Here is a 13,799-nt window from a genome sequence, read left to right as displayed (position 1 = left end):
TAAAATCATTCCAGGCTAAGCCTGCTTATTTTTAAAGAGAGAATAATAAATGCTTTGCCTACTCAGAAGCATGCCCCTTGCCTGGGGCTGCTGTGGAACAAAGGAACAAAAGCCCTTCTGGGTTTTAACACACCAGTGCATTTCTTGCCTATCCCCCGTGGCTTGCACGCAACCACACATCTCAGCAGGCCAATTCAAGCCCAGTCCTCGGACCACCCAAAGCCACTAATTCAGTGTGCACATGGGGGATCTCAGGCACATCTGAGACAGTGACAGAAGGAAAACAGTCCATCCTTGGATCAGCTTATTTCCAGCATCCAGGAGGTAAGCCCATCTACCCCACCCACAGAGTCTTCATATTTCACTAAAGAATTAAACATAAATCTAGTTGGGCCAATAACAGTAATGAATGGTGAAGCCGGTTTGGTTGTTAGAGCTCCCCAAACTCAAGTGTACACAGGGGCCTGGGCATCTGCCTCAGTTGTTGGCCCAGTTGTTGGGCCCTGGATGCTGGGCCCTGGACCCAAGGCTCCCAGGGCCAATGCTCCTGGTTGGTGGGCCACATGAGGGCAAAAGGCTTATCTTCACAGGCTGGTAGGGAGATAGGTCAGCAAACAACACAGACACTAGAAAAAGGGGTGATAGCTGAAGGTTGTTGATGTGGGAGGTGGGCAAGGTGGTGCCCACAGGGAGTTGCAGCAGAATAACAGACATCTTTTTGCTGAATCCAATGTCAACTTGAGTCCAGTTTTACCAGGTTTGGTGGATTTGGTCTGTGATAAAACCTGAATCTGAGAAACAAACCTAGGGGTGCCCAATGGCCCCCAAGTTACCAAGCAGGGGAGTCACTGCTGCTCTCAGGCCCCCTGCTTCCCTGCAGGGAACCCTACTACAACCCCCTTCATTCCCACTGCCCCAGCCACTTACACCTTCTCTCTGTTCCCAGAACATACACTTCTTCACGGTCTTGGATGGGCCTGGAAATTCTTCCTCCAATCTTGGTTGCTCTTTCTTGGCAACAAGACCCCAGCTCTGATATCACCTCTCCAGAGAGGACTTCCGTAACTATTCAGTCTAAAGCAACCACCCATTCACACCCTACCATGCATTTGGGGACTGTTTCTTACTATGACATACCCTAGCTTGTATTGACTGATACAGTGGCCCTCAGTGAAACCTGTGGAATGACTGGAAAAGAAAAGTTACAAGCTGCCCACCAGGAGAAAGAGCATGACTTGACTGCAGGGGAAGGGTGGTATTGGTGAAAAAGGACATTACAACTCAGGTTGACAGTGGGTCTGAGATAGCATTGTAAAGGCAAGTTTAGGCTTAAACAAAGGGGGTTTTAACCCCAGGGAAGGGGAAAGCACTGGCCTGTAGGGACAAACCAAAAAGACCCCTGAGCAAGACAGTCCCAGCAAGAGGGAGTTCCTGGATGTTGGGCTCCTTCAAACACCAACATGCACACAACATCCAGAAAAGTGCTTGACACATGGAATATGTGGAGAACTTATCTAAAGAATCCAAGATAAATGTCAGGAGGACCCTCCCCCCTTTAAATGGCTTGATCTTATTTATGGTCCCCCTCTCAGAGTGCTGGGAGAAAGAGGCCGAGTGGGCTCATTTGTTTATTCCAGCATGTATTTTATTCACTTTGTACTCATGTTTACTGTGCTGGGACCAGAGAACATTTCCAAAGCTAAAACATGCCCCTTGAAACAAAGATGACTTCCGCCTAGAACAAGACAGAAGCACCTGGGACTGTGCCAAAAGCTTCCCATGCCTTGAACATTCATCATATTTGTGTCCAAAGACCAGATCCTTCTGTGGGAAACTAAAGGCACCAACTGCCAAGGAGAAGGGCAACCCTTCTCCAAGCTGGGCAGTCTTGCTCCTGGTAACAGCTCAGCAGAGATGTTTGGTGCTGGTGTCTACCACAAACAGATAAGTAAAGGGTCAGGAGACCCTGCTGAGCACTGAGGTGCCGTCAGGGGACACACAGTACCTGTATGTGATCCTCACTTCAGTTCCAGGCTCATCCCGCTCCCAGATCAAAGCGACGCTCTCCGGGGACTTCTGAACATGCTGATCCAAGCAATTGACTGCACAAAAATAGGTTTTACAGATGTTACACAGGGTTCTTATGAAATTGGATAAGGGGAAGGTTTAGTTTGCCATGGCTTGTGCTGCTTTCCACTGAGGTGGACCCTATGTTCCTCAAAGGCAAGGGATCTACTCTGCAAGAAGAATGATTGTCAGAGCCTGCATGGAGCACTGGGTGTGATGCAAAAACAATGAATACTGTTATGCTGAAAATAAATTTAAAAAATTAAAAAACAAAAAACAAGACAACCAGTATATAAATAGCATCTCACGGGTGCATGGTGATCCCTTGTGAATACCTGAAGCAGGTGCTTCCCACCTGTGGTCCCAACCCTGGCCACCTGTGGGAATCACCCAGGACACCCCCAGGGACCCTGACCCAGTTGGCCTTGTGGTTTTTGGGCTCCTTGGGTGGTTCTAACATGCAGCTGGGACGGAGTGCTGTAACCTGAGATGTTAGAAAGAAGGCTTAATGCAAACAGCCTGACCCTGATTCAGTACACAGTTCATGCGGCAGTCTCTCAAGTCTGCTGGAGGTGTAATCCAGGGCAAGGATTCATATTGCCTTTCAGATAACCAGCCAGCACGCTACAAACCAGCCTCTGCTCCAACAAGTGATGAAATGATAGGGAACCAGCCGTGCTGGTTGTCCGGAAGACTCTGCTTCCTGCCCCCTCTATTACCCAAGCTCAGATCATATGACTGCCTGCAAAAACAGATTAGTGCTGACAATTTACTGTAAACCTGAAGATTAGTAGGATCGGGTAATTTGCTAACATCCTGTTCATTACTCTTGATTTCAAGGTGAGCTTCGATCTGGCAGGTTCATTTAGTGCCCCTTCCTATCAGCCCTCGCAGACAGATTTCATTACTCACTTCCCCTTCAGCAAGAGAAACAATGATGGCAAGTAGCTTCTGGACCCAGCAGTCATCTGTCCACCTGGTCTTCAGGGTCACCCCCAATGTCCAGATATACAAATTCTTTCTTTCTTTTTTTTTATTTGAATACAGTTACTTATCTTCTCCAATCTCCTCCCATACAAATGGGAGAAACATTATCTACCATGTCTAATCACAGGATTACAATAGGAATCCAATAAAAGACCAATGTTGAAGTGCTATTGTATGAATGCAGGGTGCTGTTATCAACTGATAATACTATGCAATGAGCTACAGGAACTCCAATAATATTTCTTGATGGAGTAACTGTCCTGACAAAAGTTATGGGAAACCATACCCCTAAAAGATCAAATGATTCTCATAATTCTTGAGAGGGTGAACCCCCATGAAAATATTTATATACTTTAGCTGTTGTATGCAAATAACATTTTTCAGTCAAGTTATTTTATCTATCACTTACTCTTATAATAAAAAAATTACATTTGAGAACATTTGGGTGGCTCAGTCAGTTAAGTATCTGCCTTGGGCTCAGGTCATGATCTCAGGGTCCTGGGATTCAACCCCCTATTGGGCTTTCTTCTCAGCAGGGAGCCTGCTTCTCTCTCTGCCTCTGTTCCCACCGCTGCTTATGCTCTCTCTTTCTCATATAAATATATAAAATATTTTAAAAATTTATTTGAACTTTCTGGATCCTCACAGAAATATGTTATACTTCAAAAAATCTAATAAAGATAGATGTCATCAGGAAGAACTATTAATACTAATATTACTTATTGATACCAGAAAGTTCTTTGAATTACTAGAAAAACAGAAGAGAAGAAATGCTATAAAAACGGAAGATAGAGGGGCGCCTGGGTGGCTCAGTGGATTAAGCCTCTGCCTTCGGCTCAGGTCACAATCTCAAGCTCCTGTGATTGAGCCCCACATCAGGCTCTCTGCTCAGCAGCTTGCTTCCCCTTCTCTCTGCCTGCCTACTGTGATCTCTCTCTCTCTCTGTCAAATAAATAAAAAAAATCTTTAAAAAAAAAAAAGAAGATAGAAAATACAAGAGGTCAAACTGAGGGGGAGGTTGGCGGCCAAACCTGGATTTACACAATAAACCTAATGTGTATGTGTCAATCAGTCCAAAATTTAGAAATCATGAGTTTTCACACTAAAACCACCGATTTCTGGCCTCTCTTGAGCAACCAGCAGATGAGGCCACACCCTATCTGGAAGTTGAAGCAGTGAGCACCCCCTAGTAGGGCCAAGCCCTTTCTCCCTCCCACCCCCTACCACTTCTGGACTCCCACCACAAGCCCACCAGCCTGAAAACCCCACTCCTACTGCCTGGCCCTGGAGGACCTAAGGGATGGACTAAGAAGAGATGACCCTAGGCAGGTCACAACAAGCTAGAAGTGCCCAGCTGAGAACCCACACACTGAGTTACAGCTGTGCCCTGCATGGGGGTGGCTGGTCCAACTGGAAGAGGGTGCTGTTCCCACCTGCGCACAAATGCTCATTGGCGCATGGCTGCTTCACGCATCACAGGTGAGCTGATTACACCTGCTTCTACCTAAGAAGCCCGCTCTAAAATTTCTCCCACTCTGAGTTTGACTCTTTGAGTCACCCTGAAAAGTGGGCAGCCCAGGGGTAGCCTGGAAAACAGTTTCCAGGTGCTCTGGGTTGTACAGTGACCTGCCTAATGCCACAGCCAGAAAGCAGCAGGAAGGGCTTCCAATCACACATGACACCTCACCGCACGGTCTGTTCCCATGGCAGCCAGGGCACCAGGACATACTTCTCACTCAATGAATGACGGCCCAGCTTTGAGCCAAGACCCTCATAGCCTTGGACCCCAGCAAGGCATCCTCCACCTGGTTTACACCAAACAGGAAGGCAGTGCCCACAGGATGGACATTGGGTATCCAGGGTATAGATGGGTGGTCAATGAGACCAGCCATCTATCTGTCTTTCTGGAGCTGATGGATGGCAGGAATCCAGGCAGGTCAGCATGAAGCCCAAGGTACAGTGTCCCCTACATGCCTCACTGCCCCTCCCCACCCCAGTTCAGAACATAGTAAGTTCTCAACAAGCAGCTGCTAAGGCTCCATGTGATCTACCTCCTCCCAGCAATCATGTTGAGTCTAGTGAGCACCTTCCTCCCTCAGGGCCTTTGGACTGTTTCTCTGTGCCTGGGGGACGCTGTCCTACTGTCCACACTGCTGCCCTTCGCCTGGTGTCCACACTCCTACAGGTCTGGCCTACAGATTCCCACTCTCACTGAGCACTTCACATCCCATGGACCTCATGCTTCCCTCTATCTTTTCCCAAGATGGCACTTGTAGCCCCTCTGTGGACAGGGATCCAATATCCTGACCATATTTGTACATGTGCAGCCGAACACAGAGCACAGAGCAGAGAAGAACCACAGCTTTGAATTTAAGTCCTCAACCTTGAGGGCAACACTGGAGTCTAAATGACACCATGTTGGTTCCCTGCCTGAGGAGGGAACAGATCTCTTCGTGTCTTAGTGGCTTTATCTCTCAAGGTTTATTTCTAGTCTAGATTAGCACTTCTGAATCCCCCAGAACTCCAGAGGGCTTATTAGCCAGAGATGGTGAGTTCTTGCCCTGAGTCTCTGAATGAGCAGGTCTGGGTGGGCATGCACATCTCCGCCTCTAGTAAGATCCCAGGTGCTGCTACAACTGCCGTCCTGGACCCACTCCTGCAGACACACACGTAGGCTTACAACTACACACATTCTGTTCCAGATTTGGGGCAGGGTGAGGGGACATTCTTCTTCCTTTGGGGATAAGAGTAATTAAAGACTTTCTGTAAGACATCTGGTCAAACCTTTGCTGGATGGTGGCCTGGAGTCATAGGGAAAACACACACACTGGAGTCTGGACCCTGTCCAACCACTTATTAACCACAGATTGTGCACTGCTTATCTAATTTAAATCTCACTTTCCTCATTTGTTGTGGGAGTGATGGCTCCAGACTCAGAGATGTGGTAGAAATTAGATGCTTTGTGAGTTTCCTGCATGAGGTCAGATGGGAATAAAAACACCCTTGACAGCTACTGCGGACAACACTCAGATGACACCAGCATATTCACAAAGCTCCATGCAGGGCCTGGGGTGACAGTAGCCCTAAGATGCTGTGTGTGTGCTGGCATGTTTCCTGCTGTTGCCTCAACTGCAGGGTGGAAAAGAAAGAAGGGAGGGTAGGTGGAAGGAAGGAAATTCTTCCTTCTCCACATCGGAAAACAAAGACTCCACCTAAAGAACTGGGCAGTGGGACAAGAAAATTCCATTTCCAAGAACAAGCCGTTAAGGACCTAGTGTGATTTTTAAGGCTCAGCTCAAACCCCACCTCCTCCTGTAAGTCTTTTCCAATTTCCCAACACACAGTGACCTCTTGATCCCTGTCATTTTCACACCATTTTTAATGCTTACTTACCTGCCCAGTAGTCACCACTCTGGGACACAATGCTAGTTTTGCTAGATCTTCCCCTATCTGGGTCACAAGTCCCTGAGGACAGGGAACATGTCCCTAAGATTCCTTTATCATGGGTTTGGAGTAGAAGGGATGCTATCAGAATCCTCCCCTTAGCATCTATAAAAACCTTGAGCAAGTGACCCCCGTGTGAGGTCACTTGCTTAATGATTTGTGTTCCCCTCCTCGGAAGAATGCAGGCTCTGTGGCATTGGGCATCTTCCATACTGTTCATCACCATATATGAATTGGAGCCTTCGTTTCCATATCTGTACAATGGGACCACAAACCACTTCACATCGGGATCAGGAGGATGAGATGATATGAGGCTCCATCATGTTCCTAAGATCAGGTGTGCACCTGGCCTAACACAATTCTGCAAAAAGTTAGGCAAATGTCTGTTGGTGGTTCATGTGTTCTGAGCTTTTTTTTTTTTTTTTTTTAGATGTTATTTTATTAGAGAGAGAGAGAGAGAAAACGGGTGGGGAGGAGGGGCAGAAGGGCAAGCAGACTCCCTACTGAGCATAGAGCCAAAAACACCAACCAGCGCTTGATCCCAAGACCCTGAGATTAGGACCTGAGCTGAAATCAAGAGTCAGATACTTAACTGACTGAGCCACCCTGTTTGTTTGTTTGTTTGTTTTTTAAAGATTTTATTTATTTATCAGACGAAGATCACAAGTAGGCAGAGAGGCAGGCAGAGAGAGAGGGGGAGGCAGGCCCCCGGCAGAGCAGAGAGCCCAATGCGGGGCTCGATCCCAGGACCCTGAGACCATGACCCGAGCTGAAGGCAGAGGCTTAAACCACTGAGCCACCCGGGTGCCCCAGTTTTGTTTTTTTAAAAAAGATTACAATAGGATTATCATTTCCATTATAAAGATGGCACACACTTACCTAGGAATTTTCAAGAACTACTGTCAGTTGTTTAAATACATCTCTTCCCCTCCCCAACTTTAAGTGAACCCACACAGGGAAATTCAATTTTATTCAAAAGAAATGAGGGAGTTAATATTCACAAAAGGATTCACAATGGGCTTTCTTTAAATAGAAAATCTCCCTGGCACATTTAAAGAAATTACATCAGTCTCAAATTGTATTTGCCAACTTTCCAGAAACATCTGCTATTTAAAGTAAGTCGTGCATCTGACAAGTGGGAAGAATTCAGTCTCTTCAGGGGGACCCTCCTCCTAAGACCAAGGGTTACACTTCCCTTTAGACTTCCTTGAAAGACTTTAGAAAAGTTTCTTCGGTCACTGAGAGAAAAATGAGGCACAGAAATGCAGCATCTTGCCACTCTCAGTGTGTCTGCCGCATGGATTATGGGAGGTGCAATCAGAAAGAGGAGGGAAGTACAGCAAAATGGTTTCCATACCTTCAACTCATGCTCCAAAAAGCATCCAGAAAACTCTACACTCAATGGTCAATTAAAAATAGTTTTTCTACACCCTTGCTTTAAGGTAAAAAAAACCCATTTAAAAAAAAAAAATCTGACTCAGAATTTGGTCTTTAGAAAAAAGAATTTTGGGGCACCTGGGTGGCTCAGTGGGTTAAGCCGCTGCCTTCGGCTCAGGTCATGATCTCAGGGTCCTGGGATCAAGCCCCGCATCGGGTTCTCTGCTCAGCAGAGAGCCTGCTTCCCTCTCATTCTCCCTCTGCCTGCCTCTCTGTCTACTATGATCTCTCTCTGTCAAATAAATAAATAAAAATCTTTGAAAAAAAGAAAAAAGAATTTAGGGGTGTCTGGGTGGCTCGGTTAGTTAAACATCTGCCTTCTGATCAGGTGATGATCCTAGGGTCCTGGGATGATTGGAGTCAGGCTCAGTGGGGAGTCTGCTTCTCCCTCTGCCCCTCCCCCCACTCATGTGCGTGCGCTCTCTCTCTCTCTCTCTCAAATAAATAAATAAAATCTTAAAAAGAGAGAAAAAACAGAATTTAGTTATGTGTTTTGAAGGCAACACATGTCATTACCCTCTAGTTCTGCATTCTCAACTTCCTGACATCCTGAGCTCATGGGCAAAAAAGCACAGACTTTTATCCATTGAGCCCTGTGAAAGACAGCCAAATTTCAGATTGGTAAGAATACTTTCTAGATACTAACCTTTTATCAGCTATGTCATTTGCAAATATCAGAGGTGAGGTGGGTGGTGGGACGGGTGAAATAGGTGACAGAGATGAAGAGTACATTTATCTTGATGAGCACTGAGTAATGTATAGAATTGTTGAATCACACTATATTGTACACCTGAAACTAATATAACACATGTTAACTATATAGGAATTAAAATAAAAAACCTAATTCTTATAAAGATTTTTATTATTATTATTTATTTATATGACAATGGAGATCACCAGTAGGCAGAGAGGCAGGCAGAGAGAGAGAGAGGAGAAGCAGGCTCCCCGCTGAGCAGAGACCCTGATGCGGGGCTCAATCCCAGGACCCTGGGATCATGACCTGAGCTGAAGGCAAAGGCTTTAACCCACTGAGCCACCTAGGTGCCCCCAAAAAACCCAATTAAAAAAAAAAAAAGTATCCTCTTTAGATCTTGGTTTAAAAAAAAGAACCTTCAGCAAAGCAGTTTTACATAAATATAAGGGAAGCAACTGGAGGCTCTCTCTACCTGCCCTGCCTAGGTGGCCCCTGACACCATGACCCCACCTGGTGACCTGGCTGTCCCAGAGCCCCAGGATGGACTTTGAGAGCTGTGTTGGCCACCTGCATGCCTTCGCTAGCCTGCTTCCCTCTTATCCAAGACTGATCATATGCAAACCGATGTAGTCCTGTTCAGAGGAAACAGCACACTATTAACAATGCTGAAGGCCAAGTTCAAGGTCACAGCTTTCCCCATGATTCATTAATAAATAACAAAAGCCAGTGATTGGATGCAAGTAATGCTTTATAAGCATTTTCTCATTTGACACTAACAACAGCCCCAGATGTCCCCAGGTCATACATACACTGCCAGTCAGAAGAAGCTTAGCAGCGTGGCTCTGAGTATTGGTCTCAATACTAGTCTCTGAGACCTCCTGTCACCCATGTTCTGTCGCCCAGTGACAAGCCCTGTGTAGGTGCTTCGGGCCACAGTTCCAGTTGAGCCCAGTCTACAGCCATCCCAGTCCAGGTTCCCGACTTTGGAGTGAGAAGCAGGGCCGACACAAGAGACGGAGACAGACTTCAGGAGCAGAAAGAAGCCATCTCCTGGCGCTTGCCCATCAGCCCCTGTCCAAAGTCCTGACCCACAGAATCTGGGGGAATTAATAAAATTGTTGCTGCTTTATGCCACTAAGCTTAGGGTAGTTGGATATGCAACAATAGTAACTAGAATAGAGTTTGGTTACACCTATCTTTACTTTACACATGAGGAGATGCATGCAAAGTACAGATAAGGGGAAAACAAGGATTCACATCTAGGTGTGATTCTAGATACACTCTAGAACACTAAACTGTATGGCATTACCCATATACCATTTTTGTTTCCTTAAAGGAGGCATCCCCAGGACACTAATCTCAATCCTATCCTTTTTATTATTATTTTTTTTCATCTTCACTGGTATGGGATATATAGGTAAGTGGTCCTCCAACTTGAACGTGCACCAGAAGCCCTTGGAGGGCTTGTTAAAAACACAGATTCAGGGCACCTGGGTGGCTCAGTGGGTTAAGCCGCTGCCTTCGGCTCAGGTCATGATCTCAGGGTTCGGGGATCGAGTCCTGCATCCAGCTCTCTGCTCAGCGGGGAGCCTGTTTCCCTCTCTCTCTCTCTGCCTGCCTCTCCATTTACTTGTGATCTCTCTCTGTCAAATAAATAAATAAAATATTTTAAAAACAACAACAACAACACAGATTCAAGGCCCGGTTGGCTCAGCTGGTTGAGCAACCAACTCTTGATTTGGCTTAGGTCATGACTTCAGGTCATGACTATAATATTATTATTATAAATAAATAATAAATAAATATTTATTTATCAAATAAATAAAATCTTTAAAACACATACACACACACACACATACAGAAAGATGGCAGGGCCCCACTCCCAAGGTTTCTGATTTTGACAGTCTAGAATGGGGTGTGAAAACTTATGTTTCTAAAATGTTCCCAGATGATTCTAACACCACTAGCTTGGGGACCATACCTTGAAAACCGCTAGTATAGATCCTCCTGAAGGAGTAATGTCATTTTTGAGAGCAATACTTCTTTGGAACAAGCCATCATTGTGCTGTCTACAAATCAGGCCAAAACACCCGCACCCATTCCACAACGTTTTAAGTGGTTCCCAGGGCAGCTCTGGCCTGACCTGGCCTTTCTCCATACTCTGAACATACTTTGCAGACACTGGCAAAGGGCAGAGATATTCCTGACAGCTGAGTGGGCAGGCATATGCATTAGAGGTAGGAAGTTGTGAAAAGCTTTCTATACAACAGTTTTCTGAAGCTCAGCTGACTATGTAGCCAGAAAGGAGAAATAAGTGAAGAAAAAAGAAGCAGAAGAATTGTTTGCTGAACACACCCAGCCCTGACTCAGTGAGGCTCATGAGGTCCTTGGTGCCTGTCCCATGAGGTCCGTCCCCACTGGCTTATCAAAGAGTGTGAGGTGGCAAGCCACCCAGGAATGTTCAGTGGCCTCAGGCCTCCAGAAGCTGCACTTTCTATGCCTTCAGAGGCTGTTCTCCTCCCTTTCAAAGGCACATGCCATCAACCCTGCAAACCTAAGTGTTTGGTTTTCTTTCCATTGGTCCAAGGACACTTGATGCTGACTCAATTTTAGAGAAAACACTTATCTAGTAAGTGACTCACTTCGATTAAACCAGCAAAGTAATATACAATATGAAAAAACATATATCTGGTCCAAAGTTCCCTCAAGTTTCTTTGTTTGAAAGTTAACTGCAACACACTACCCATAATTTTATGGCTATTTCTAAATATAATAAATTAAATTCACTACTACATACTGATCACCAATAAATGCCAGGATGTTCCATACCTTCTGGCACTGTGTCCTCACAACCAGAATAGCAGGTAGGTATTATTGCCTGCAGTTTATATGAGGGGGGCACTTAAGCTCAGAGGAGCAGAAAAATTTGGCCATTACCTGGTCGAGCTGTGCCACACAACAGATCCTACCTAGAAGTTCAGGTCTAGTCATGGCCCTGCCATGAAGATCTGCATGTGCTTTCCTTAAATAACTCCTAGACACCAATCAACTCCATAGTCTGGGACAGCAGGCAGCCCCTCTGACTTGGCACCTGACTGCAAGTCCCATCTTGCCCTGTAAGACCAACCCCAGGCCTACCCTTCCTGGCCATTACCGCCTCCAGTCCCTGGACCTTCTCCCCTTGTGGCATGGGGATACAGTGTACCCACCTTATCTTAAAGAAACACTAGTGGATTCAATCTCAGAAGATACCAGAGGATTGATTGACTGCCTGGTGGAGCTGGTTTCTGGAATCTCAATCACCACCCGGTCTAAAGCAACCTGTAGGTCTTCCGAGGCAGTACACAACTGAAACAGTCAACTGGGAGACACCCATCCCTTCCTTCCCGCCCACAAGCCCCAGAGCAAGGAGATAACTGATTCCAACTGCTGGCGGTAATTTTTTCCTACCCCTCTGCCTGCCACTCGGTTTGTTTACTTGGGCAGTCTCTCCCGGAGCAAGTCTCTGGGGTACCCAACCGGAGGCAACAAGTCAGGCGCTTTTAGTTTTTGCCTCTCCCAGGGCAGGAGTAGGGAAGTCCCGGCCTACATCTGAGAGCCGGCGCCCTCCTCCCTAGCCTGGCCCAGGGGTAGCCCGCAGCGCAGTGGAACCCCCAGGCTGAACTCTGGGAACAGTGGACTGAGGAGCTGCGCTGGGGCAAGACCAATGACTGGGCGACCTGAACGGACGCCCGCCCGGGTCTCCGCACGCGCGAACCCTAGCGCTTAAGCTGGAATCTGGGTTCAGGGTGGCTGAGGCCCGGACTGGAGCCTCCGGGGATCCTGATGGGATGGGGGCTGGGGCGGTGAGGCGCCACGGTTGAGAGTGCGAGGAGCAGAAGACTGGAGGAGGGGGCCTCCCGTGGGGCCGTGAATGGCTGTTAAATGCCCTCGGGACTCCCGAGCTGAGGGCGCCCTGGATTACTTCCCGTCCCCACCCCCCCACCCCGTAGCCCACTCACCAGACACGTTTAACTGGCCTCCTAGAAACCAGCCGATCTTCCCGCTGCTGAAATCACAGTCCCAGACGGTGTGGTAGGGGGTGTCCCACACCAGCGTGTCCTGAGCCAGCGGCCCCCAGAAAGCGGCGGGATCCCGGGCCGCCTGTGCGCTCTGCGCCTGGTAGGAGCCTGGCTGCCCCGCAGCCCCGGGGGCGGCTCTCACCCCGCGCAGCTGTGGCACCGACTGCACCGAGCGCCCGCACAGGCTGCCCAGGAGCCGCCGCGCGCAGCGGCCCAGGCCACGCACCGCCATCTCGCCAGAAGCCCTGAGGCACTCTGAGCCGCAAGCTGGGGCTGCGAGCGGGGGCGCCCCTTAATGTCTGTGGGGCCCCGCCCCGTCTCCTCCTCCAGACACCACCCACTCCTCCCCCAGCCTGTGCGGTAAGACGCTGCCTCCCGGAGCCTGCCCCAGAGAAGAGGTCCGCTAAGGAAGAGTAGGCATGGGGAGCACAGGCCAGAAGGTGGCGGTCGGTTCTGGTGGGCTGTGATGCCCTTGTCTTTGCCTTCCCGGCCTGACGCTCAGCGTCAGGCGGTTTTGGTTTCACTTTGTGGGTCTTCAGGAACCAACAGCTGCGCCAGGGGAAAAAAAAAAAAAAAAAAAAAAGACGGTTGCGTCACCGGGTATAGGCTCCAGGCTCCAGGTAGCCTGAACCATCCGTTATGGGAAAGAGCCGGCAAAAAATGGAAGCCTCTGGTGGAGGGAAGCACGCAGGTGGGTGTGAAGACCACCACAGTTAGGTTCTTTCAGCATCTCAGAGGCTGAAGTCCAAATATCACTCCTTTTGTGCTCCCTTGGGAGTGAGCACATCATCTTGCCAGGCCGACCTGTGATACACATAAGTGGCCCATGTGGGCCCAATGGGCTGGTTAGTGTGCCTAGAGCCAGGATGTTGTTCTGGGGTCTGAGGCTCAGACCCTGACCCGAGGACTGATGCTCTTAGCAGCCAGCTGCCAGCCTTAGGCCCCTTGGGGAGTATAAGCAAAGAAAATGCTCTGCTAACCTTGACTGATTTAGAAACCTGGGGGTTTCTCCCATTGCTCCCTCATCTGTGGCCTTAGCTTAAACCTTGGCTTTGATCTTGGTCTGAAATGCCAATAGAGTATTACCCCCACCTTAAAAGACCACCAGA

At 47.9% G+C, this 13,799-nt stretch overlaps 1 protein-coding gene across 1 annotated transcript in view; it reads right to left on the bottom strand.

The window, feature by feature from the left end:
- Positions 1–13,598, bottom strand: part of ACSS1 (acyl-CoA synthetase short chain family member 1) — a 67,868-nt gene extending 54,270 nt beyond the window's left edge. Inside the window, exons 1-2 of the mRNA XM_082746601.1 lie at positions 12,631–13,598; positions 2,006–2,102 (exon numbers count right to left, since the gene is read on the bottom strand). Coding sequence (XP_082602727.1) covers positions 2,006–2,102; positions 12,631–12,922 — 389 coding nt within the window. The 5' untranslated portion in view covers positions 12,923–13,598. The remainder of the gene's footprint in view (positions 1–2,005; positions 2,103–12,630) is intronic.
- Positions 13,599–13,799: the final 201 nt, after the last annotated feature.

This window comes from Mustela nivalis (genome assembly GCF_964662115.1).
Source record: "Mustela nivalis genome assembly, chromosome: 8".
Taxonomy (NCBI): domain Eukaryota; kingdom Metazoa; phylum Chordata; class Mammalia; order Carnivora; family Mustelidae; genus Mustela; species Mustela nivalis.
The sequence above is the reverse complement of the archived record's forward strand: the minus strand, read 5'-3'. Positions and strand labels throughout refer to the sequence as shown.